Here is a 26,271-nt window from a genome sequence, read left to right on the forward strand (position 1 = left end):
GCTGTTCAAATTATTTATTTTTTAATACAAAATGCTAGGAATCAGCCCTGTTACAAATCTCTTCAGTGTTTCACACTCAAAAAAATAAGAGCTTTATTAACAGTTAAACCAGTGTAATTAAATATTTATATAATCTGTGATCTTAACATGAGATTGCAACAACATCTAAGACCTGTTTTCAGAATTTAAATAAATTCTCTCCAGCCTACCACCATGTATTGTCTCTGTTAAGGGAATAAACATGCAAGTGTTTCTCTTACCGAGTAAGCACTAACACTTGAGATCTACTGTGATGCTCACCCAGACTATTACATTGTCAGAGATCTCGGGTTCCTGAGTCATTACGGCAGCGTGAAAAAGCCATAGCCTCTGAAGAGGAGGAAGAAGCTATGGTATAGAGGAGCATGGAACAGGACTATAAAATAGAAGCCCCTGAACATCTGAGGAAGAAAATAAAAGGTGAGATAAACTGCAGCTGCTTTAAGGAGAAGTCCTTACCACAGTGCACCCATGCAGCAGCAAAACCATTCTACTAGGTCTGCTTCGTGTTTAGAGGAAAGGCTTCATCCTTAATTAGTGCAATTAAGGCCCTATCATAAATACATGTTTGATTTTGTACATGACTGCATGGTGTTTCAAAGCATTCAGCATGGCTCATGGTGCTCTAGAGAACTGCTTAGGGTCAAAACAGAAGCAGTAACTGCAAGATGTGCATAGCTACATCTAACTCCAGGACAAGTAAGATACTCTGTGCATACAGCATTTGGGCTTGGGCACAGGGAAAGCACACAAGTCATTAACAAAACACAGATCAGCATATGCCAGCCAAAACTTTATTCCAGCTTCTTCCATTGCTTTATAACAGCACCAAGTGCAAGACTTCCACCCAAAACATTGTTTCCCTACAGAGAAAAAACTCCCCTCCAAAAAAAAAAAAACCAACCCCCAACCCTCAACTTTTCTTAGGGAAAAAAACCAAACCTACTTAACAATGCAACTTTTCAAAAAGCCAACATCAGAAAGCAGTATCGTAGAACACAGTAGCCTATACAGCAACTCAAAAGAAACCTTTGTTTAAGAACCACCCACCAACAGCTAGATACAAGTTAGTGCACCCACACATTCAGTAAGGAATCCCAGTCAAGAGGCAAATATTTAACTAAAGAAAGCACAGCTACAAGAAGCCAAGCTGCCAACAGCAGCCTACCAACAAGCATTATTTCTTGACAGAGAAGTATGTTAGTGACAGGCATTTGCTCAGTTAAGTAGAAGAAACACTCAATGCGTTGCTTGTATTCTTGTTCCCACGAAAACACATTTTCACGGGAACGCTTGTGTATCACAGGTACTTGTTCAGCTTCATGTGGTGAACATGTTACTTGTTTTCAGTAATGCTGGAGGACATGAGGATCTTCAGCTAAATCTGAACTGCAGCCAGTTTGCTTTTCTACAGGGAGTGAAAACAGATTAGACCCATCAAGATGTTTCTATAAACACATATAAATGCATTAATATCTAAAGTCATAGCTCTACGAGGCTTCAGGCTAAATGTCATCAACATATTGGACCATACTAAAAGACTACGCTTCTGCAAAGCTATTGTATAAGTGTAAGACAGTTGAAACAACGAACTGTCCAAGCAGAGGACGCAAGCAGTGCTCCCAGATTTCAGTTATGAGTTCAAGCCACTCCACCCCTCAGTGGGCTTAGCATAAGCCACTGCAGGAGTTTTTGCATCCTGTGGATCGGGTACCTTCTACTCAAACTGCCTTTCCAGACAGTGGCCCACGTGTGCAGCAAGATCGAGCTCTGTGCCACGTGGCTGCATGACCTTAGCTCATGTTTTCTGTGCTGTTGCTAAGAGGGTGCATACATTAATACCATACAAAGTACTCAAGAACACAGACAGGGCAAATTTGGACAATAACAATTAGCAACCAAAGAGAGGAAGAAAAATAAATGAAGTGGTAAAAACTGTAGAAGTATTATCAAAACCAGAAACAGCAAGATCAAGAATAATCCTGCATTTGAGTGATGCAATTGAGGAAGGATTTGTAGATTCACCAGTTTAACATTTTCATCCAGTTTTTAACTACTTTTTTGCCCAACAAGTAACTAGATCTCTGTTTCAAGCTTCATTATTTGTTACCTGTAAACCAGTCAGCTTTCAGTACAGTTGTCCTGAAATACAGTTACCAGTTCAATCACTGAAAACACAAATGCTATCACTACTCAGTCTCCAGCAGACAACCACTAGTCAAACACAGGAACAAGTTGCCCAGAGAGGTTCTGGAGTCTCCATCCTTGGATAGATTCCAAACCTGAAAGGAAGGTCCTAAGCAACTTGATCTAGATGACGCTGCTTTGAGCACCTCCGAAATGTCCCTTTCAACCAGAACTGCTCTATGACTCCATAGATTACTGAAATAGTGTATAATCAGAAAAAACCTGTACTATTTTCTTTGGTACACAGGTGTTCACCAGTAACACTTCAGAATTTTTAAGTAACTTTAAAAGACGTACATGCACTATTCACAAACTATCCTTACAACTAAGAGTATTATTGTGGGTTTAGATTCATAGACCAAGATCTATTAAGGGACTGGGGCATTCAAATCCCAAATGACAGTGCTTAGTAGAGTCTGCCTAGCAGACACTCACTTTGCCTCAGAAATGTGAGCAAGAATAGCGTGCTGGTGGCTGATGCTCAAAACTCTACCAAAAATCTGTATAAGTTAGGTGTATCACTCCAGCTTGTCCAAGAGGCCCAATCCACGAGGTTGAATAAATAAATACTAAATTGATTTCTAATAGAGACACAGTAGCAGCTTTCACTGCATGTATTCACCATTAAACTGACAGTACGTAAGCTAATGCTACTAAGAAAATTACAACAGTATTAAATATATTAGCTCAAGAAGAAAAGTGTTTCAACTGTATTTTCTAGAATAAAGCATTTTCTAGAAAATTAGAAAGCATCCAAACACTTCAAGTACACAATGTCTTTGGGAGGTTTAAGCTAATCTTACCTTCAAGGACGGACTCCTCTGCTAAGGACAGCAAGTTTTCTGTTGCAGGGGTTACTGCCTAAACAAAAGGGGAATAGGTTAGGAAGCTGGCACTATTGCCAAGATAGTTTTCCATTGAGGTTCTTCCTTTAATACTAGGTTAACTTTTTACATCTGCACTGCTGGACACTTATTTACCAGTTTTCCTCCCTTAGAACTCACTACAGAAGTCTTCTGCCCACTTTTCTGCTTTGATGCAAAAACTACATGTGAAGAATGAACTGGAAATTAATTCTGTTATCGTCAGTAGCATGGCTGACGACCTGAGTTGGGGGTTCCAGACGTTAGGTTTTCATTCCTTGGTACTTCATGAAGAACACTGGTGAACACCTTACTATCGTGTCCTAATTACTTCGTGTTTTTCATGATTTACCAGTTAGTTACATGCTCTACTAGCACGATCTGTCAAAAGCCACATATCATCAGCATTGTTCTACAGTTCTTGATTAACAATAGTCTTCCAGTAACGTTTACTCCTTCAAGCTGTTTTCATTAATCTACTCCCAGACTGAGTTCACAGTCCTCAGACCAAATGGCTGACAGCTTACATAAATCTACATAAATAGTTTACATAGATTATATCAGTTATATAATAGATTTATACAAATTTCTACAGTCTCCACAGAGATCATAGAGAAGGAAGGACAATATGATGTCTTAATGAAAAATACAGTGCTTCTAGCAGGTGGCATGAATGCAGATTTAGATTAATGCTACTTTGCCTTTCTATTCTCATGGTGACACAGGAAGAATCACAACTAAACTCAGAGCACCCTTTCTAAAAATCAGTACTGTTCTGCCCAGTCCACTACCACACCGGCATACCTCAGATGATCTGCAAGCCCAGCCAGGAATACTGTTCCAGACGTTCTCAGGATCCACAATCTCCTCACTGCCGCTGGAAAGATTCAAGACCTGTACAGACAGAGCCAAATCGTATCTAGGATAGCAGTGGATCCTGAGAATACACTCAGCAAAGAAGACATAGTAATAGGGAAACACAGTTGAGGATTCCCTGCCTTTGAGAAGGCTTTCAGTCTGGATCTTGCAAGGAAGAGCAAGTTAACCTCTAATAAAGCTGAATATTGCTACTGAATCTGCTCAAGGCTCTCCTGGGCTTCTGACCCAGATATGGTGAGAGAGGAAGGCTGGAAAACACCTACTAGATCAGAACCTGTAGGAAACTGATGAATAGGGATATTGCTACACACCCGACACTGACACTCATCCGAATACAGCTGAGGTTAGCTTTAGACACCTAAGGAATCTACTAGCAAAAGAACTGGCTTCCATGATCTCAGGCATTCCGTCTTCCAAAAAGTTACATTTATGAAGTGATCTTTTGGATTTGAAACCTTGAATTACAACTTAAAGGCCCTTTTAGAAAAGTATAATGTCTGTGCACATGTGTACATACGCACACACTCCCCCTGAACCGGAGGAAGACTTCTCATTTATCCCATAGTTCAAGCAGCAGTAGAACAAGGCAGCCCATGAGATTATAATCTACTGTTACAGTTAACCCCCACCAACCACTAATTCAATACACATTTCTCCAAAGTAGGAATAGTGGTGTATTCATTATCAATTACAGTATAATTTAAGTTTCTTTCCCAGCTTCTACTGTTCTAGCACCAATTCCTCAAAACATCAGTAAAATAATGCCAAGTTTCATGAGCATTTAATGGTAACACAGCTCCACAGCAGAATATTAACTTGCAGGCCAGACAGACCCACACACAAAGAAGGACCAGATCTCAAGAATGCAGAAAGAGTATTCAAACCATACTTACCCTGGTACCTTTCTCAGATACCTCCAAAATGCAAGCCTCGTACCATTTCAGAGGGGTCCACACCACACATTTGGAGCCAACAGCAAAGCACTTCAGATTACAAGTATGTTCTACAAAAATGATGACACGTCAATGAAGGGGGAAGAAAAAAAAAAACACACAAAACACCAAAACACAAAAACAACCCCTCCAAAAAATTCAAATGCCTCACAACCCAGCTCCCATACTCCCCTGCCCACCTCCAAAACTACTTTTATTAAATAAAAATTTGAAAGTTAAAAATCTGTCATCCTGAACAGTCTTGAAAATGCCTTTTATGTTCAGAAATAGCTTTCCAATCATAAAATCATTAATCTCGCAAAGTAAGATTAGTTGCTGTTAGACTGTCACGTTATCCATGAGATACTACACTTAGTCTGATGTCCTTAACCCATCAAAGCATACTGATGTTAACACTAATATAGTAACTTATTAGGGAATAAAAAAAAAAAAATAGGTTTCCACAAGAAAGCTATTCTCATGTTTGAATGTGCACAACATTTTGATTCCTTAACTCCTTAAAATCAGATACGTTACCTGCACTGCAGTCAGCCAAGTTCTCCTTTTGCTTTTTTTCTACTTCTTCATCCCCAGGCTTACAATCTGAAGACTGCACGTTTGTATCTCCACATTCTTTAAATAAGTCACTCAAGTCTTGTTTCATCCATTCTTCCACATAAGAGTCATCTGTCGTCTTCTGCCACTCCTCACGTTTCTCAACTTTGCAGTCACATGATTTTACAGTGCAGACAGACCTCTGATTTGTTAAGTCTTTTGTAAGAAAAGAAAATTGACTTCCACTCTTTGCAGAACTTCGCAGTGCAGTGTGTTCCAATCCTAACGTGTCTTCCTCCTCATCTTCCTGAGGTGGCTGCACATCAGGCAGCATCAGTTCCAGAAGCTGTTCAATTTCAGCACCTAGCGCTGACAGCATGTCATGGGTCTTCAGGTCCAGTTGTTTCTCACATGAAGACAGCCTTAGGGTAGGAGGCTCTACTTCCATCCAGTCTTCTTGTATAGCTTCTGCTTTATGAATTCCAGACAAATTCGGTTCCAGTTTCTTTGCAGTCTCTCCCAAAGAAAGCTGAACAACAGATGGAACCAGCTCTACTGTCTTCTCTCCATCACTGACTGAAGGCACCGAGTTCTCTTCCTCATCAAATGATGGTAAGATATCAAGGAATTTCAGAGCTGCCAACTCCTCCGTCTCCTCACCCAAAACTGGCAGCTCAAGCAGTTCCTGTTCCAACACTTTCTCTCTTGCTCCACTGCTGGAAGCTGTCTGCATATCAAGAGAGACTGTTTCCTGAGCTTCCTTTGTTTCTTCACCAAAGAAGGACTGCACTGAAATTGCCTCTAGCTCCAGCAGGAACTCTTTTAGATCATCATATGAAGAGTGCGTTTGTAATTGATCCAGTTCTACTAACGTCCCCATTTCATCACTTGAAGACTGTACCTGGAGCACTGGCAATCTTTGCAGTTCTTGTTTGTTTCCTAGGAAAAGACTGGCTGCTGAAGCACTGTCTGCCAGTTCTGCTTTCCGCTCAGCATCCTCTTGAAACAGTACTTCGGATAATTCTTGTTCTGCAGCTTTCATTTCAGTCCCCAAAATATGAAGACTGCAGCTTCTCATTGGTTCTAGTAATACATTGTTATCGCTCTCTCCTTCAGATAGAGGTATCTCTTCATCAAAGTTGCTTTGATGCTCAGCTGTTTCACATCCATCATCAGCCTTCCCAGACATATACTCAACAGCTCCCACTGACACATTTGCTTCTACAGCATTTAAACACTCAGAAGTTACACCCAGGAAAGGTTCAGAACAAAGCAAAGCACTTTCACTTTCTTCTTGAGCTAATCCACAAACAGCAGTAGTTTCTCTTTCGAGACAAAGACCCATATCATTGTTTGACCATCTGTTTTCCTTTAAGGGCTTCTCCAGGTTTGAGAAAGCATTGTCACCAGTTCCTTTATTAGCCTTCCAAAAAGATTTCATCTCTTCGTTAATGCTCTTGCCAGAAGCTTCCAGCTTGACAACACACAGGACTTCAAAAGCATTATCTTCCTGAGTTTCTATTACTTCAGCTTCTAATAAGAGGTCTTTGGTCATATCATAAAACTTCTCTTTTGCTTCACTAAGCCATGAGCCCTCTGAGGAATTGAAACCTGACAGACAGCAAGCGAATGCTTGATTAGGTACTTTGAGCAATTCACACGGAATCTGTCTGACCATCTCCATGCTAACAGCTTCCTCACTTCCGTAATCCACATGTCTAACAACTACGTTGTCACCTTTTATGCTGCTGACTTTAGCTCTGTAGAACTTTCCATCTTCACTATATTTTGCTAGACAGATATCACCGCTTTTAATACAAGATGTGCAATCGTTCAAAGAGTTTAGTCCAAGGTTTTCAGCTTCCTCTATTTTTTCCTCTATGTAGTGCATGTCTTCTGTATCAGCAGTGTGACTCCAAAAGGATTCTGGACCATTTGCCGCTGTGACATAAATTTTTACAGTCTGACCTGCCTCTGGAAACTTCCAGATAAATGACTTAGAATCACCTACACAGAAAATTTCATTTTGTGCCTGAGGAGGCAAAGGCTCACACACAGTTATCACGTCACTGTTCTCTCTTCTACCAAGTATTTCTGTTGAACAAGATCTTTCCTTACTGGCAAGATTTTCATCAGCTACATCCACTGTTATTATACCTTGATGGTCACTGAGAATAACTTCCCATTTGTCCTTAACCCTCTCTACAAATTCACACGTTAGCAGAACTTCACTTGTTCTCTTGGTGAAGTAAAGCACTGCTTTCTCTGCCCAGCCCGTACTTTTTTTGCATTTAAGTCCACCTAGGAAGCAGTGAATGCTTAATGCTGGAATAGATGACAAGTCTTCAGGGAGTCTGTGCACTTGATCAACATTAATTACTGCAGTATTACCATAATCAATATATTGTATACTTAGCAAATTCTCAGAAGTCTTTTCTTTTACTACAGCTCGATACCACAGGCTGTCTTCTGAATAAACAGCACTGATTAAGTCTCCTGCTTGGAAGGAGACTTTGTCTTGTTGTCCACCAGGGTTCTTTGCTTGTGTCCTATTGTTTAAGCTTTCTGAAATGCTGTTAAGCTGAGCCTCGTCACTTTCTAGTTGAACATAAAAATCCAACGGATCATTTACATGAGACACATACACTAACACTCTAAGAGCTGGCACTATCTTCTGTTGCAGTAGATCAGATACATTTCTAAGCGTTATACACCCGCCTTCAGCATCAGATTTAGTATCTGACTGTGTATCCATCTGGACAGAGAGCAGAGACTCCTCCCCTGCTTTATTTAACAAAAAAGCATCCTTCTTACTGCTGAGCATTTCATCTGATTCTGGTAATCCAGCTGCCGGGCCTCCCTTCTTAGCAGGCTGGAAAAGGTTTACATCTTCTTCTGTGAAGTGCCTTTTGCTACTGCCCCCTCCTCCTCCCCCGGCTTCAGATCCGCATTTTTGTCTTTCAAGGGGCCAACCTGCATTTAAAGGGGACTCCGCAGTCTCATTTCTCTCATTCACATCTGTATCTCTAGAGTGCAAAGTTTCATTTTCTACGTGCCTACACAGTCCTGCATTGTTTACTAAGCTTAACTCCTTCAGTTTTGCATTAATTTGTGTATTGCCATCAAACAACTCAATCAACAGTTTACCATCAGGTTCCTTTCCTACTACTATCGCTTTTAGTTGCCTTTCTAGGACGGCTTGCTTAAACCATGTTGTAGCTTCTTTGGGAACATTAGATAGATCAGATAAGGAACACTTTATGGCCTGCATTGGCAAGAGCAAGATATCACAAGCATCACTGGGTAAAGGAAGCAGATGATCTTTCTCTATTGTCTCTGTGTTCCCAAAATCCACAAAGAAGACTTCTGTATTCGGTTGTGTTTTTGTAATTACTCCCCTGTACCAGTGATTGTCAGTATACTTTGCTAGACACAAGCTTCCAGATCTTTGCAAGGTTTCTAACCTGGTCATGGTTTCGCTGATGTTTTCAGTAAGCTGTGCTAAAACATCTGCGCATCTTTCAAGTTGGCAGTAAAATGTCCATGGATCCTCAACGTGCGTAATATAAACATCTTCCTCACTCCCAACTTTGATACCATGCATAGAATAATAGTAAGAATGAAGCTGAACCGAGGATACCAGAGACTTTTGAGGAGATAAAGCTCTGGCCACACCTCTCTCGGTCAGAAACTGGCAAGCACTCTGAAAAGGTGTCATTAAATCTACAATGTTAAAGAGCTCCTTATTGTTTATAGAAGCCAAGGCAAATATTGTACACTTCAGTTCAAAGTCAGATGATGAAGCATCGACAAACTCCTTAAAAGCCTGAATCGCTTCTTCATCCCAAGCAAAAGGATCCTGACCCTTTGGTTGGATTAAGTTGTAAAGGCTGCACCTGAAAGCCTGAGCCTCCAGCCTAAGAAAGTGTTCATTAGTTGAGCGGAGCTTCGTTAGAGAGACCAGCTCTCTGTTGCCATAGTCAACATATATGACTTCTACTTTTTCTGCAGAAGGAACTTCACTAATAATTAAAGCCCTGTACCATTTTTCATCCTCAGAGTACTGGGCTAAACATGAAGAACCTGGCCAAGCATGTGGGTGGGATGAAATTTTACAATACTCTTGAATTTCAGCCATTAATACCTTAAGGTTGTGGCAATTTCTACTTAACTGACACCAAAAATAACCAGGATTTTCAACATATGACACAACAACATTAACTGTACTTCCCACTTCTAACGGACCTCCGTAAGAGGAACTTGGCTTCATTTCCACATAATTCTCTCTCCAAGAGATGGACAGGTTTTCTTTGCCCTCATAATTCTGAGCAGGAAGAGATTCACTACTTTCAGAATTCTGAATGGCTACAACAGGGCTCTCTTCGACCATCACAGCCACATAAGGATTAAGTGCTCTATCACTTCTCTTCAGAAGAGATTCTTCTCTGAGCCTCTTCTCTGCATTTATTTGGTTTTCCTCCCCAGCACGTGCTAGGGAATAGGCCTGGCTCACAGCCTTATCAGATGATTTCTGGAGAGTCTCGGGTATTTCACTCCCCTCGTATTCAGCATACCCTCCCTGGGCCATGAGTTTACCTACACTTTTCTCTCCTAATTGGGACTGGTCAAAAATTTCAACCATGTATTTGTCACCCTGCGCACTCAGAAAATGAACCTTTAGCCCCTTGTTCAGTACAATCTCTCTAAAGGCAGACACAGATGATTCACTCCAACTCCCTCTCAGAGGAGAGACACCTGCCAAGCAACACTTCAGAGCTAAAGCAGGCAGTTCCCTGAACTGAGGGAGCAGCTCCTTTACCACACACCGATCTACAGTTTCCGTATTGCCTCTGTCCACCAGGTGTATTTCAACCCCGTTGTCCAACACCCTGGTGATCACCGCTCGATAAAAGACACCCTCTTTCCCACTGGCACAACAAAGGGATCCAGGCTGTAGGTCCCACCCAGCACCATCCAGCTTTGTGGCATGGGAGTAAAAATTCCACATGCTCTGCCTCAGCTGCCTGAAGAGCTGGCGATGCTTATGGAGCTGCAGCCAGAACTCGGACGGGTCTCGGAGGTGGGAGACCTGTGCGTCGTGGAACATACCCAACTTCAGATGCACGCCAACTACAGCAGCAGAGGCCAAATCTCCGTGCTCTAAAGCAACAGGAGGTGCTCCCTCTGGCAATTCCAGTTCTTCAGCTGCGGATTCTTCTACTTTCAGCTGCTCCTGAGCCTCAGTTTGCCTGACCTGCGTATGGCTGCTCACCAGGCAGCAAGCCTGCACCCCAAAAAGATGGTTCAAGTTGATGCCATTTTCCCCATACAGACTCACATAATAGAGATGCTCAAAGGAGTTAAAGGCTTTGATGTGAGCGCTCACTCCTTTGCCTAACACCAACGCTTTCAGCTCATCAATCTGCGATGGGGACCAGCCACAACCCCCATCTGAGATACCCTGAAGAGCACATGGATAAGTCACCACAGGCACACGAAAACACTCAACAGGCAAATTGCGCAGATTAGCTCTGGTCACGGTCTCCTTCCTGCCATAGTCCACAAAGATCACCAGAGCCACTTGCTGGTCCTGCTCCCCAGCAATAAGCTCCAGCAGGAGTGCACGGTACCACTGGCCATCTATGCTACGGGCAGCACAGGGTGAGCCCACCTTGGGTAATAAATCCTGCTCCCACCAGTAATAAGTGTGGCGCATGGTATCAGAAATGCAACGGATCTCCTGGGACAGGCTCTGCAACTGGCAGTAAATGTGGTGTGGGTCAGAGACATGGGTCACTAGGACAGGCACTGTCACACCCAACTGAAGCTGCGGGTAGAAGTAATCCAAGGCAGGTGACACAGGCTGATATGAGAGCAAAGCACGGAGAAGCTGCGGCACTGCAGAAGAGACAAGGGAACGTGCTGGAGGCTGTAGCCTGAGCTCTTTCCTGAAGGGGACAGAAGTTAGGCAGCGCCTAAGCACCTGGCAGAACCAACTGGGAGTGACCTGCCTGGCCAGGCCCAGGCGATGCATCTGGGCCACAAGCTGAGGCAGCTCAAGCACTATGAGCTGCGGTGTTATCACCTCCTGCACCAGGCCAGACACCTCCTTGCCATGCAGGTGGCTGAGGAACTCCATGGCCTCCACTGTCCAGGGGAAGATCGGCACATCCCCCCCATCTGCCCTCCTGGGGCCTCCACAGGGCATGACATCAGCCACAATACAGCCCAGCACCTCAGGGGGCAGCTGGAAAAGCTCCCTGCAGCCCCGCGCCAGGTAACAGGCGGACGTGACCATCGTGCAGCCCTCATCGAGCAGGAACACGCGGTAGTGCTGGCCACGGCGACCCACCACGCAGCACCGGTACCACAGCCCCACCACCTCCACCAAAGCAAAGTCGCCAATGCACAGCGCAGCCCCACCGGTCACCAGCCTGCCGGGACCCGGGGCAGCCGCCAGCCGCGGCCCAACCGCCGCCTGGATCTCCCGGCGGAGGCGGGTGTAGTCAGCACCGCGCTCACCCAGCACCCCCCACAGCCGCACCAGGGGCACCTCGGGGCGCAGGCCCACGGCGCAGACCCGCAGGGCCACGGTGGCGCCGGGGCTCGGCAGCCCCGGCCCAAAACTCACCCCGGAGCTCGGCCCACAGCTCATCCCGCCGACCGCCGCCGCCGCCGCCGCCTCCGCCGCCCGCACGAGGCCGAACCCCCGCCCCGCCCCGGCCTCATAGGGCACGCGCCGCCCACGTGAGCCGCCGGGAACCGTTACGCGCCTGCCTGAGTGGTCGAGACCATTTTGATCCCCGCGGGGGGCGGAGGGGGGCCGGGGTGCAAGGGGGAATAGGAGGGGCGGAAAAGGCTAATACATCGGGCCGCTCCTGCTAAACGGAGACTGGTCGGTGGTGCCACAAAGAGGAGGGTGATCGCCTCGGCACGCTGGAGCCGCAGGGCTCAGCCCAGAGCCCGCTCGAGCTGCCCTCGCCCAGGGTGGAGCGCTCCACGCCGGCCGCGTGACAGCAAAACGGCCGGGGGGCGGGCTGAGGGGAGAGCGCTCCGAGCCCGCTTAGCCTCCATTGGCCAGAGCGGGCGCTCGGGGCGGGGCGTGCGTGGCAGGGCTTAGCGACTATTGGCCAGCGTGGGGCGGCAGTGTGAGGGAGGGGCGGGGCGGTGGCGGTCCGTGAGGGGCCGGGCGCGGTGCGAGGCCGCCGGGCGGCGGGGCCGGGGCCGGGGGCGCCCGCAGCCCGACGGCTCTCCCCGGCCTCGCCGCAGCCAACCTCGCAGCGGGGCAGGGGCGCCGGAGGGGCGGGCTGGGCGCGCAGGGCCGCCCCTCCGCCGGCAGCGAGGCCCTGCTGCAAGCCTGCCTCAGGCTCCCCCGGCGCCTCGGGTGGAGGCCGCCGTCCGCCTGTCGTCCCCCGCTCTGCGCCCTCCATCTGCGGCCGCCCCATGGCGCGGACACCTGCCTCCGCCGCGTCGTGGCTGGCTGGGCCATCTGCAGCACGGAGAGGGTGACAGCGGCCTGAGGGACAGCAGCGTCGGGGGCTGTCCTGCCTGCGGATGGGGTGGCCGCGGGCAAGCACCACCTCTGAGGGCCTGGGGAAGCGGCAAACGTGGGTGCTCTGTTTGGTGGCCCCCTCGAGGTGGCCTGGACTGTCACACCACTCCATTTCATCTGTTCAGCTCTGCAAGCTTGTGATTTCTCCCTGGTTTCACCCCCCTTTTCCCAGGCAGACCTTTGAGGTTTTGATGGGGCTGCCTTCCAGCCTCTGGGGACAATGGTCAGAAGTGGAGGCGTGAGGAAGAGGAAGGCCCGGGACTTCAGTGAGCCTTTCTTAGGCCGCAGGAGAGTCCAGCCAAGGAACCTCAGTGCCATCCTTGGGCTAATTCTTGGCCTCTGAATCTCAAGCTGGTAAATAAATAAATAAATATGGCCAAGTGCTTCACAGGGCAGAAACTTATGCTTGAAAAATCTGGAATTACAAAGCACTAAGAAGTAATGCTGTAAGTGGCAAGTTTTGCTGTTCAAATTATTTATTTTTTAATACAAAATACTAGGAATCAGCCCTGTTACAAATCTCTTCAGTGTTTCACACTCAAAAAAATAAGAGCTTTATTAACAGCTAAACCAGTTTTTCACTACAAGACTTTTAAAATTACTTTTTTTTAACTCCATAGATCAGGTACTTCTGCATATCCATCATCAGGGTTATTTGAGTAACAGGATTGCAGGCAGGACCACTCAGGAATTACTGAAGAAGCAGCTTTGACTGCTGGTTTATAATCTCTGGTGATGGTGTGCAAGAAGGAAAGAACTCAGATTAGTTTCTCAGGTTGACAACTAGAAAAATAATAGTATTTCTGAACAAAAACTTCTGACCCCCTAATAATGGTGAGATGATTTTTTCCAAGCTGGAATCACACACCCAAATGCATGCAGCCACAACAGATCTACAATACAATAAAAAAGTATGAGTGCAAGCCAAGAAGATGCCCAAACTGTATTTAATCAGAAATGGGCACATTGAAGATACTAGTTGCAGAGACTAGTCTAGAAGAAATCCTGAGTATTTACTCAGAGAGCTAAGTCTTGTACAGTGATTTCATTACTAGATATTGCTAAATCAAAGCCAGGTTTGTTCTGTCTATGTTATGATTGCTTTTATACTGCATTTTTGCCTCCTATTGCCAAAGATAAGCTTAGTGACAAACAGCAGTAGTCCCCTTTCCTGTAAAATATGGTAAGCTTGAGGTTAAAAAAAAATAAAATCACTCATATTCAAACATTTTGTGTTTTTTAAGGAGAACTTTATATTTCCACCTAGATTTAAAATGGGCAGAGTGTGTATTTCCATGGAAAAGTACCTTAGTGACCCAGTCTGCCACGTCAGCACTGGGACTCTCACAGAACAAGTAGTTCACCTTGGTCCTGTGGACAGCACATGTATTATGAGTCCTTCAAAAGGGGCAGAGCAAACTAGGCTGTTGATTTCCTGGGTACAGGACTGCATTTCACTCATGGGTATTACTGAAATGGTTGAGCAAAGAGGTCAGGCGGTTGAGCAAAGAGGAACACAAACCCTTCCACCTTTTGTGCAAAGCAAATTTGAAATCAGGTAAACTGCTGTAATGTTTTTCAGTACCTAGCACTACAGGCTTGGTTTGCTGAGGCATCAAACTAGCGAGAGGTAGTTCTCTATGTGTGTTCAAATGTAACAATAAAAAAAATTCCCAAATAGTTTTATAGACTGCTCAGCCACAGGAGATGTTCAGTGCTGCATTGTTCAACCTGCTCTTGTCCTTTACAACAGGAACTGCCTCTATTATCAAACAAGCAAACAGTATAATATTCTACTTGCTTGGTAGAATTTTTTTTTACCTCTGTTTACTGTTTCGGAAAGCTGATGCTGGCTGCCAGTTGAAGTATTGTTGTGACAATTTTATCCTGTGGACAACTTGCATTTCATGTAGCAGTCTGACAAGCAAATAGTATCCTTAAGCCATGGCTAACCAGTAAGGACTGGGTTTGGGGCAGCAACGTATACATGTGATCCTGCTGCCAGTCTCCTAAATTAGTTCCCTGGAGGTCGGGATGCCTTGTGGAATGAGAATTCAGCTTTCCGATTCTTCTTTGTTTAGTGAATGTTGAAGTGGTTTCATGAGTTTAAAAAGAACTAACTCCACAGATCCTTCTGATTTGTTCATATGTAAGCCAGAATACCAGTGACCAAGGAGCCTGTGAAAACAAACACTGAAGTTAGAGGCTTAAAACAGAAGTGACCCAATAAATAAACCCATTAGATTAAACTGTCTCCTCTTAAAAATCATATTCTTAAGCTCAATCTCATATTCTGTCTTCCATACAAAAATCTTAATGTTGCATATGGTTCAGGCTACCCAGTCTTTCACAAGACACCAAAACAACTTTTTTCAGCTTGCCAACCCATAAATGTTTGACTTGAAATGTTTCATACTGGGGGGCTACTTCAGGCTGAATGCTTTTAAAAAAAAAATTAAAGGGTTTACTTGTTCTAAAACCTTAATCAGCAAATTATACGGTTCTCCTTGCATAAAATTTATACCCTGCACCCATTTAGTTTAGATGCTCTAATTTTTTTTTCGTTTATTTTTGACAATAGATTGGTGTTTGGCAAAAGGCTGCCTTGTGCCTAGGAAACTCCTTTTCCTGTTCCTCTGAGACACCCGCTAAACATTCCCAAAATTACAAGCCTGTGGGAAATCTAAGTTGGCATGTGCTCCATGGAAATTTCTAGCTTAGTAGTAAACTCACGCAGACCTCATCAATACTGAACGTGCTCTGGCTCAGGGACACGGGGACTGAGCAACTGAGCAGAACCTTCCTATAATTGCTCTTACCAGAGGCTGTGGCCACCGTTGTGCTCGGTTAGAGAAGGGAGGCTTTTGCCTTTGATCTTAGTGCTCAGTCTGGGAAATAAAACAGTGCCAAGACCTTGAAGCCAGCTGGCAGAGTCTAGACATAGCCATACTGTTAAATTCTTATAGACTTTTTTTTTAAAAAAGGTGGTCACATCTAAATTTGCTGCTGGGAATTGTCCCTTGAGCAAACTAACAGTCTAGACAGCCAAGCTCCAGTTCCCAGGCTCCAGCTGCTGCTGGGCTTAATTGTACAGATGTAGCTTTAATGGCCCAGCAGTATGCAGGAGAAAGCTGCGAGCCTGAATACGAGAGGGTCAAAAGTGAGATCAGGGATGGAGCAGTAATAAAGCAATTCTGGGGTCAGGAGAGGAGGAATGAAACTAAGAGGGATGCAAAGGGAGACCAGGGCTGGGAGCAAGAAGGGAACAAAAGGAGCAAGAAGGGAACATAAGAGAATTTAGGAAGGGAGAAAGGAGGGAGCCTGAAATTGTTAAAAAAGCAAGGAAAATCACTAGCAATTAAGCAGGACAGCATTTTTCAAATTAAAGAGATGCAAGAGGCAACGTGGGGGAAGTGACACTGCATGCAGTTGTGCCATCCACGACATTCAACTATGCTAACTGGAATTAATTAAATCAAGATACCCAAATAGGTTTGGAAAAGTGTTGACACAGAAAGAACTCCTTACATTTTAATGCCACATTGTTCAACTGTCTTTACAAGAGAGTTAAAAGGCACACATACCATTCGCATCCAGGTTGGTATAAAGCCTTTGTATAGAGACATAAACCCTTCACCCTGTACGGTTTGAATCAAGCAGTCCATGGAAGACTTATACAGCAGACCTCTGGCAATGTGCAAGGAGAACAAACACTGTTAGGATTACAAATACACAATTTAAACTCCCTCCCCTGAAAAATAATCTGTATCAGATAAATCTGTACAAGCAAGAGCTCTTTTGTAAGCTCACTGGAATCCCATCAGAACTGAAATCTACTCAGTAGCTGGGTATGCTTAGGTGGCCATCACAACAAACCCCCCGGACATGCAAAACTAAAACAACAAAATTATCATCAGAAAGTCGAAGTGCAAATTAGAGACTTAGCACTTCACGCCCAGTGAAATCGGTGAGACTCAGGGTTTCAATTTCCTATGGAAAAGTCGGTCTCTGAAGTGTCTGTACCTTCCCTGCTTGTCTCTCGGCTGGTTCATGATCCGGGTTTTGACCACGTCAGCAGGAGTTCCCAGAACAGCAGCTACCAGGCCAGAGCAGCAACTGTCAACAGCAACAGGTACTTAAAGAAGAAACTAAGATTTATCGCGACAATTTAAGCATCATGATTCCAGTTCTAAAACAGTTATCATAAATCATGAGTAATACCTCATAACTTAAACTTGATTTGGGAGGAGACTTGCTAGTATTGCTCTTGCTCAGATCTCCTCCCAGCACCAGCTTCCTCACCTCTGTGTGCGGTTCTGAGGCAGGACTCACAATAGGCAATTTATCATATTGTTTATGTAAAGCAGATTTCTTCATAATTTAAGGGAGTAAAAGAGGTTGTTCTGCAAAGTTTGTGGTGCTCATTCTTACGGTTTGCTAAAATAAAAACAAGGTTAGGTAAAATAGTAGCAATTCTAGAAAAGCGAAAATTCCTGTGCTCTCACAGATGAGTGAGGTGTTTAAATGCATCGGCAAGGCACCGCTAGTGAGGGCAGTTTTGTAGCAATGGTTGCGTCCTTTGTCTTGTGTCTTTTGTACAAAGATGTCCTCTCAGGCCAAAAAAAAAGAGTAGTTATAAAGGTGTATTTTATCAGCAGTATCATGACCAAAGAACAGGGGCTTCTGCTGGCACAGAGAGGCAGATCAAGTACTGCATCCAGTTCTGGGGCCTCCAACATAGGAAGGACATGGAGCTGTTGGAGCGAGTCCAGAGGAGGCCACAAAGATGATCAGAGGGCTGAAGCACCTCTGCTATGGAGACAGGCTGAGAGAGTTGGGGCTGTTCAGCCTGGAGAAGAGAAGGCTCCGGGGAGACCTTCTAGCAGCCTTCCAGTACCTGAAGGGGCTACAGGAAAGCGGGAGAGGGGCTTTTTACAAGGGCATGTAGTGATAGGACAAGGGGGAATGGTTTTAAATTGCAAGAGGGGAGATTTAGATTAGATATTAGGAAGAAATTCTTTCCTGTGAGAGTGGTGAGACACTGGCCCAGGTTGCCCAGAGAAGCTGTGGCTGCCCCCTCCCTGGCAGCGTTCAAGGCCAGGTTGGATGGGGCTTTGAGCAACCTGGTCTAGTGGAAGGTGTCCCTGCCCATGGCGGGGGGTTGGAACTACATGATCTTTAAGGTCCCTTCCAGCCCAAACCATTCTATGATTCTGTGACCAGGACAGCGAGGCTGGAAATGCTCCACAGTGGAAAATGGTTAATCAGGGAATACAGCACCTGGCAACACTGTGAGTCAAGCTATTGTCTGCAAGCGGCGTGTTCAGAAGCAAAAAGTGTTTCACTGTGTCGTAAGTGGTCAGATCTGTAAAGAGGATAATGAGAAAAAACAGTATTGTCAGAAGTAAATAGTGTCTGTGGTGTTCATGACTGACATAGGATGGAGGCTTGGCAAGACCTAAATCTCCAGTGCAGCTCCTCCCACGGCACAGCTAGCACTCTGCCCCCAGTTTCTGATGACGGTTGTGGCACCTATATCCTGTCGTTAGACATGTGAGTACGTGGTCCCTTCTACTACCATCTTCGCTGATTTACCCTACAAATGACAAAATGGATCCCAAATGGAAAATTCTGCAAAATAACTCATTAACCAAACCCAGAAATGTCACGATAAGGATGGTTCTACCTCTCCCACCTCTGTGAAATTGTTTTAAAAATGTTAGAAATGTTAGACAAAAAAAAGTAGATGATGTCATGCTAACATATCCCTGTGCTGAATGATGTAGAAATTAGTAGCCATCACGCCAAGGAAATTTAAGCATGCAAAATAAAAATTATAGGCAATGCTATAATACGTGCCACCAAGCACAGGGCAAGTATTTATGGTGGGCACCCACAGGCGGTATCTTTCGGTTCCAAAGATATCTTCCTCCTTACTTTATAAACAGAATCTCGGGAAGGAAAGCAAAGACCATCCAACATATCCTAGCAGTTTTGGAGAGACACAGGAAAGCTCTATGTATATGTGGAAGGAGTGAGTGCTTCTTGGATCAGCCACTTCTCCTTGTAGTCCCTGCCTGAACAACACTGTAGGTGTACCTGTCTGCAACTCCATCACACCATGCCTGGGCTGTGGACCTTGTTGATCTGGACACTGACTCATGGACTGTCTCCCTAGTTCGACCTTGGACCTTTCTTATCACCATGGACCTGCTGGTGATCACTGAGCTGTGTCTGACCCTGGTGACCCTCACCAGACGTGATGCTGGCTCAGACCTTCCTGGCTTGGCCTCAGACCTGCCTCATCACCACACGCTTTTCCTTGGTGGAACCTGGCTGCCTTCGCTGGCTCTGCCCTGTTCACCTTGCTTGGGCACCAGGGAGCTGGGTCGTGGCTGGCGAGGTCCCTGCTCTGCTGGCTGTGGGACCCTCTTAGCTCCCAGCTCACCATCCCTCAGACTGAGTCACAAACTGGTATTTTTAAGCAACTTGATTTCCACAGGAGCAAAACACTCAAGGCAGAAGTCACCTGCAGTGTACTTCAAACAGGTCCCCACTGTAGATAACCAAGAGACAAAGACCAGGGAAGCAGCTGAACTCTCCTTAAAGCTTAGATGCGGCCTTAAGTGCTGCAGACCAAGTTAGGAAATTTACCTCCCATGTTCACCAGAGCAGCTCTCTGGACATTTGGCACCCATCCAGCCCAAAGCCCCCGTATTCCTCCTTCGGACAGGATCTTCATAAATGCATGGTGCACTCCTCGAAACCTGAAATCAATATGTAAGTAATAAGGAGAGAGCCCAGCTATGGAGAAATCTTTGCATATCCCAGCACTTGCTGTGCCAGGTCCTCACATAGGAAAGGCAATTTATACTGGTGAGAATCTTGCCGTCCGGATCCATTTTTTCATCCATTTTTGGATCCATCTTTGACTTTCATGCTGCAATATTTTACCAAACATACTAGTTGCCCTCATAAGCAGCAATCTGGTTGCTAATGACAGATGACCCTTTTATCCCACAGCTGGGTTGCAATGCTGAATTACCAGACACCAAAGGATTCCAGCAGTTTCAGATGCAAAGAGCAGTGTGTCCTGGTATCTGCAGGAGGGTCTTGAGCCCTCCTGTCTGCAGGCCACCCAGCCCTTCCCTGCGCCTGTGCATCCTGCATGATCCATTCCCCCCATCCTTTCTTCCAGCTTCCCTTCTTCAGAAAGCATCCTTCCCTCCCCCTGGCAGAGCGCTGGCATGGACAGGTTGAATATGTAGGACGGGCAAGGGTTTGTGGTCTCTGGGACCAATACACCAGAATAAGAAAGGTGAGTATAATAAGGAATAAGGAGGAAGTCTCGGATGCCCCACCCTCTCCACTGCCCAGAGCCATCGTGTGCCCCCGAGGCGCTGCTCTTCCCCTGAAAGTGCCCCAAGCAGCTGGGGAGAGGGGGTGGCAGAAAACAGAGAAAACCACATGCTGGGCCAAAGAGTAACCATTAACAGGAAAAAAACATCAGCTTCGAGAGGAACCGACCGTAAGGGCTTTCCTTCCAGCTTCCTTCTTCCTTCCATCTGCATCTGCACCTTCACCAGATCAGTCGGGCTGGCAAAAAACTGTCCAATGGCACCCGCAGACATGCCTCCAACTACAGCTTTCCTGCCAAACAGGGAAAGAAACTGTGCTCCAGGATACACTGAAAATCTGTACAAATGGCAGTGCTCGAGCTGAAGAGTTCAGCAGCACAGCCCAGGTGAAACAAGTGTAAATGGTTATTCCTTGTATTAACAGCCAAAGTTAAGCTAATAATTGTGGCGACTGCAGGTAGTTAAGGTAGTCAATAATACTTCTGTCAAATTTAAGAAAGGTTTAAAACTTATATGGGGAAAAAAAGTCAAGTTATTATACACCACCAAGATGCTCTGCTTCCTTTCCAGGCTATATTATGCTCCTCGCTTAGGGTTTAAAGGCAGGATGTCAACAGAGTACACAAGTAAGGGATGGTGCTCCATGTATTATAATAGCTGAATGCCAATCTGAAACTCTGAGCTGCTTGCTGATACATAAAACTTTCATTTATCTCCCATTGCTACTAGATGTGTCCTTTGCTGGTTCTACTTATTTTAGTAGAACCAGAAATTTCGGTATTACATCCCTTCCCATAGCACCGAGCGTGACAAGTACTTTATCTGTATAAATTTTATAAATCCCCTGTTAAAAACAGTTACATTTTGGACCCAAGATTTTATTTTGGAGTAAAATACTTGATTGGATACGATATTGTGTATGATTATAAAAGTACATGACCGACATTTTAACAACAAGGATTTGGCAATTAGAAATTACCAAATTTTGCAAAACTTAGAGAAAAATCTGCTTCATTCTCCCCAGGCAAAGAGTTAATTCTGTGGCTATATATATTCTTCATAATCTGCCTCTTCAGTAGCCAGGAAATTTCCATCTCTTGGGCTAAAATACACCACCAGAATCAGCAAACTTGCCTATTCTTACGCTCCCTGTTAATAATCCAATGGCATGATAATTCCTTACCCAGGCAGTATGGCGAGCAGCAAACCAGCAAAGCGTTGCCATACTGCTGCTGGACAACGCATAGCGGGACCCGTCCCTCTGGCAGCTGCAAATCTGAGATGTACCACCCCTCACTTCTTTTCTGCAAACCTCCAGAGGATATCTGACACATCCATCGTACCTTTGGAAATGTGTCCTCACCCGGTGTGGAGCTAATCGAGCTCTTGGGTGACCTCAGAGCTGAGCAGGGCACAAGCTGCATGTCCAGCTTGGCTCAGCTGAACCTCTGGTTTGCATTACCCAGGCGGCTGTAGGATTAGTCATGGTTACTCACGCTAGTGTCAAGTTGGTGCAATTGCTCGTGGCTTCTCCAACAGCCGTCACACACAGCTGTACAGTCAGCCAGGACTCACCTGCACTTCCCAACATCCCCCAGCCCACAAGGAAATGAAAGAGCTGCCACTACATCACAGACCTTGAGTCACGGTAAAGCTGCCCTGCCTCCACGCTCACACAGGCTAATTCCTGCCAGCCCAGGACAGCTGCTCCCACTGATGCGGTTTATCGTGATTCTCCATCTCTTTAGTAGAGTATCCATATTAGAGTCATCATAGAATCATAGAATCTTTTTGGTTGGAAAGGACCTTTAAGATTATCGAGTCCAACCGTTAACCCAGCACTGCCAAGTCCACCACTAAACCTTGTCCCTAAGCACCATACCTACATGGCTTTTAAATCCCTCCAGGGATAGTGACTCCACCACTTCCCTGGGCAGCCTGTTGCAATGTTTCACAACTCTTTCTGTGAAGAAATTTTTCCTGATATCCAATCTAAACCTCCCCTGGTGCAACTTGAGGCTGTTTCCTCTCATCCTGTCACTTGTTACCTGAGAGAAGAGACCAATACCCACCTCACTACACCCTCCTTTCAGGTAGTTGTAGACAGCGAGAAGGTCTCCCCTCAGCCTCCTTTTCTCCAGACTCAACAACCCCAGTTCCCTCAGCCACTCCTCATCAGACTTGTGCTCTAGACCCTTCACCAGCGTCGTTGCCCTTCTCTGGACTCGCTCCAGCACCTCGATGTCTTTCTTGTAGTGAGGGGCCCAAAACTGAACACAGTATTCAAGGTGCGGCCTCACCAGTGCTGAGTACAGGGGGACAATCCCTGCCCTAGTCCTGCTGGCCACACTATTTCTGATACAAGCCAGGATACTGTTGGCCTTCTTGGCCACCTGGACACACTGCTGGCTCATATTCAGCTAGCCATTGACTAACACCCCCAGGTCCTTTCCCACCACGCAGCTTTCCAGCCACTCTTCCCCCAGCCTGTAGCATTGCATGGGGTTGTTGTGCCCCAAGTGCAGGACCTGACACTTAGTCATGGTCCTAGTTAAGCCTGAGAAACTTATTTCAGTATTAGTCCTGTTCCCAGATGAATGAGAAGATACTGCCCTGAAACTAAAATCAGAAAGTCCGTATCAGTGCTTAAACACCTGTTTTGTATTTACCCTCTTTAGGGCAGGCAAGCTGTGAGGAAAAGCCAGCTTTTGGGGCTGCAGGACTCCTACAGTAAGGGCAATCCCCAAACAGGCAAAAGCATAAATATGCGGCATTACCAGAAAGGAAAGCTTTCATCCTCAGACCTGCCCAGCACGGAGTCACGGAGATGTTCATACGCAACCATCCGAACGCCAGAGTACACTGTGGAAAACAAAAGCAGGAGACGATTCTTGGGTCTGCCATTTCTGGTGGTCATACTGTGTCAAGAGATTGGCTGTAAAACACTCTGGAGCTTTCCTGGGTCAGCTGGTCACGGCTCTCACGTTTGTGATCAAAATAGAGAAAGCGAGGGGGCTGCCTGGTAGCCATCCTAGAGCCAGAACTTTTCAGCATCAGTGAATCCCTCTGGCTGAGCCATATGTCTGCCAGGAGGCAGCACGGCTTATGTCCGCACGTCGAGGAGACGCGGCCACATTGCTTCCCTCTCAGCTGGTGCCAAGCACAAAACCTCCCACAAGTGCTTTTGAGGTTTGTTGCTGTCACCGTATTTCCAAATATAACACAGAAAGCTGTTACCTGTGGCCAAACCGCTAATGCATTTCTTCATCCTAGTGCTTGCAACCTTATCTTTTCTTTCCCAGCCCGTCCCCACTTCCCTCAAATAAAATATATTTATTGTTCTGAGGACTCTGAGTGCCTGCTTGTGCTGAAGACCTTCCCGCAAAGATGACAGGGAAATTATGTTTTGTTTTCCCAGAAGCCAGATTAAGGCTGCGAAGGTATGGGCAAGAGAGGGAAGAGAGGATATTGAGCCACAATCCTGTGTATTTCAAAGTGGGATTGCAGGGTAGACTGAAGAAGTCCTCGCAGATATATTTCAAGTACAAGAAGATATGGCAAGCTCACACCAAAAGGCTGTTGGCCACAGAAGGCAGGACCCAAACTTGTCCTGTCGTGAGCAGATAATCACCTATGTGGCGGTAGACGGCCGGCGTGGCTCCTTGCCAGAGCTTTAGCAAGCCCTCCTCTCGCACGATGCCGGCCGCGGTGCACAGCATGCCGCGGTGAGGGACTGCCTGCCCAGCGGCAGCTCCACTGCGACGGACGGCAGCTTCACCTTGCACCTGCAGTCGAGTTTTCGTGAGGTCCAGGGGAAATGTCACTGAAGAGAAAGAGCAGGGAACAAACGTGACTATGGGTGCAGCTGCGTGGAGACCTACCACGCTGGTAACATCTGCGCCATGATCCCCCGTGCCAGGCGGCCAAGGGGGCTGTGCGTGCACCTGCAGGGACCGTGCCCAACGGGGGTGCAGGCGATTCGTGGAGAACAGGAGAGTCACATCCAGGTCTGTTAAAAGTGGCTCTGGGCATGAGTAACCAAAACACATTCAAACACCAAGTCTTTCTCCCTTATTCATTTTTGCAGATTTCTTATGCAATATGTGTACTTTCCAAGAGACTCTGTATTAAAAATCCTGTCCGAGTAACTCCCCCTGAATAAAGATCAGTCAAATCTTTCATCGAGCGTGTGGCCTCTCCAGTTCTGCCCAGCATAGTGGCAGCAGACATTATAGTCAGGAACAATCCCACAGTGGCCATCATAATACAGACACACATGCAGGTGAGCATCTATCTTACAAACCACCCTAAAACACACTGCTTTTCTGATGCAGACACAAAAATCATGTTTAGCCTGTTATTTCTCTCACTGAAATAACTGGTGGTCAGGGAAGGTCACCCAACTCGATCTCAGCTTCCCAGGGATGCTCATGAAACAGCATGGGTACATATTTGCTGCCCCTAATTTTAGTTCCAGGCCAGGAATGTCTCACTGGGTGATGGACCTTCCCAGCCTGTATCAGATGCCGAGTGCCCAGGAGCAGGGGTTGTCTTTGGTTTGATAGAATAAAATCATAGCATCATAGAATTGTTTTGGTTGGAAAGGACCTTTAAGATCACCAAGTCCAACCACCAACCTAACACTGCCAAGCCCACCACTAAACCATGTCCCTAAGCACCACATCTACTCGTCTTTTAAATCCCTCCAGGGATGGCAACTCCACCACTTCCCTGGGCAGCCTGTTCCAATGCTTGACAACCTTTCAGTGGGGAATTTTTTCCTGATATCCAATCTAAACCTCCCCTGGCACAACTTGAGGCTGTTTCCTCTCGTTCTGTCACTTGTTACCTGGAAAAAGAGACCAACACCCACGTCACTACAACCTCCTTTCAGGTAGTTGTAGACAGCAATAAGGTCTCCCCTCAGCCTCCTTTTCTCCAGGATAAACAACCCCAGTTCCCTCAGCTGCTCCTCATCAGACTTGTGCTCTAGACCCTTCACCAGCTTCGTTGCCCTTCTTTGGACTCGTGATACCTCTGCAACAACCATGCTACAGGGTCCTTCCAGAGCAGGACTCAGAGGTACTAGGGGAATGCAGTCAAAGCCTCAGCAGATTTACAGTCTATTCGTGCATTAAGTTTGGTATTCATGTTTAAAGAACAGCAAAGATTGAAAAGTTACAAATCATTAGAGCAATGCAACAGATTTGCCTGTAAGAGCTTGTAGAAATTATATAGAATATGCTAAGAAATATTCTAAATAAGTTACTGATCACAGAGCAGTGCTACGCAGATGCCAGGCTGCTTCCTTCCTGCACTTCAGCAAGCAGTTTACCATACTGCGTTTTTACAGCCATCTCCACCATAACCAGAAACGTAAGATCCGATTTTTCTTTGATTAACCTGCATGATTATGCAAAGCAAATCCCTGAAGAAGTCAGCCCCTCGCTACTAACTTAGGCAACAGACCATCCTGCCTTTTTGTTTTCTTCCAGAAACCCAGCAAGCGCAAAACTTAAATTGGTCACAACTGGTCTGTTGTGACTGCAGCCCTTTGGTTTTGGGGGCAGAGATTTCAACGTGGAAAACCCCTCCCTCCAGCCACAGTCAAGTGGCGTAAAACACGTGCAAGGCTTAAATTATTGAAACGTCACGATGCGCAGAGTGGAATGAACAGATTTGCCGGAGTGGAAAAGCCAGAATGAACACCAAGGAAAGAGGCGCCCGGTGACGGAAGCTCCCCCTGCCCCTCATAAGTTAATTTTGACCCCCTTCCCTCTCGGAAAAACACGCTGAGTTGTACCTAGTTCTGCCACAGCCGCTGCACAGGCTGACAGAGCGAATTTGCTGGCTCGGGGCCATCTCTCTGCAAGAGGTAAGCTCTTCTCTTCTTCTGCAGGTGACAT

At 45.9% G+C, this 26,271-nt stretch overlaps 2 protein-coding genes across 2 annotated transcripts; both read right to left on the reverse strand.

Annotated features, from left to right (window-relative positions):
- Positions 1 to 1,045: 1,045 nt before the first annotated feature.
- LOC137661257 (tudor domain-containing protein 6-like) lies at positions 1,046 to 12,110 on the reverse strand. The gene is made up of 5 exons (XM_068396728.1): positions 5,438 to 12,110; positions 4,862 to 4,971; positions 3,894 to 3,983; positions 3,030 to 3,087; positions 1,046 to 1,447 (listed from the first exon to the last, which is right to left on the reverse strand). Exons 1-5 carry the CDS (start codon positions 12,108 to 12,110, stop codon positions 1,386 to 1,388), a joined length of 6,993 nt encoding a protein of 2,330 aa, XP_068252829.1. The 3' UTR covers positions 1,046 to 1,385.
- Positions 12,111 to 14,833: 2,723 nt separating this feature from the next.
- On the reverse strand, positions 14,834 to 26,271 carry SLC25A27 (solute carrier family 25 member 27). The gene is made up of 9 exons (XM_068411423.1): positions 26,169 to 26,271; positions 23,997 to 24,188; positions 23,143 to 23,227; positions 20,535 to 20,657; positions 19,662 to 19,774; positions 18,288 to 18,372; positions 17,031 to 17,123; positions 16,592 to 16,694; positions 14,834 to 15,185 (listed from the first exon to the last, which is right to left on the reverse strand). Exons 1-9 carry the CDS (start codon positions 26,269 to 26,271, stop codon positions 15,114 to 15,116), a joined length of 969 nt encoding a protein of 322 aa, XP_068267524.1. The 3' UTR covers positions 14,834 to 15,113.

Source organism: Nyctibius grandis, chromosome 1 (genome assembly GCF_013368605.1).
Source record: "Nyctibius grandis isolate bNycGra1 chromosome 1, bNycGra1.pri, whole genome shotgun sequence".
Taxonomy (NCBI): Eukaryota; Metazoa; Chordata; class Aves; order Nyctibiiformes; family Nyctibiidae; genus Nyctibius; species Nyctibius grandis.

Coding starts and splice junctions, on each gene's coding strand:
- LOC137661257 (XM_068396728.1), bottom strand. CDS start 12,110: ATGAGCTGTGGGCCGAGCTCCGGGGTGAGTTTTGGGCCGGGGCTGCCG. Junction 4,972..5,437: donor CTTGGCTGACTGCAGTGCAG/GTAACGTATCTG, acceptor TCATTTTTGTAG/AACATACTTGTAATCTGAAG. Junction 1,448..3,029: donor AGAGGAGTCCGTCCTTGAAG/GTAAGATTAGCT, acceptor CACTCCCTGTAG/AAAAGCAAACTGGCTGCAGT.
- SLC25A27 (XM_068411423.1), bottom strand. CDS start 26,271: ATGTCACCTGCAGAAGAAGAGAAGAGCTTACCTCTTGCAGAGAGATGG. Junction 24,189..26,168: donor AGCGGCTGTGGCAGAACTAG/GTACAACTCAGC, acceptor CTTTCTCTTCAG/TGACATTTCCCCTGGACCTC. Junction 23,228..23,996: donor GGCCGTCTACCGCCACATAG/GTGATTATCTGC, acceptor TGTTTTCCACAG/TGTACTCTGGCGTTCGGATG.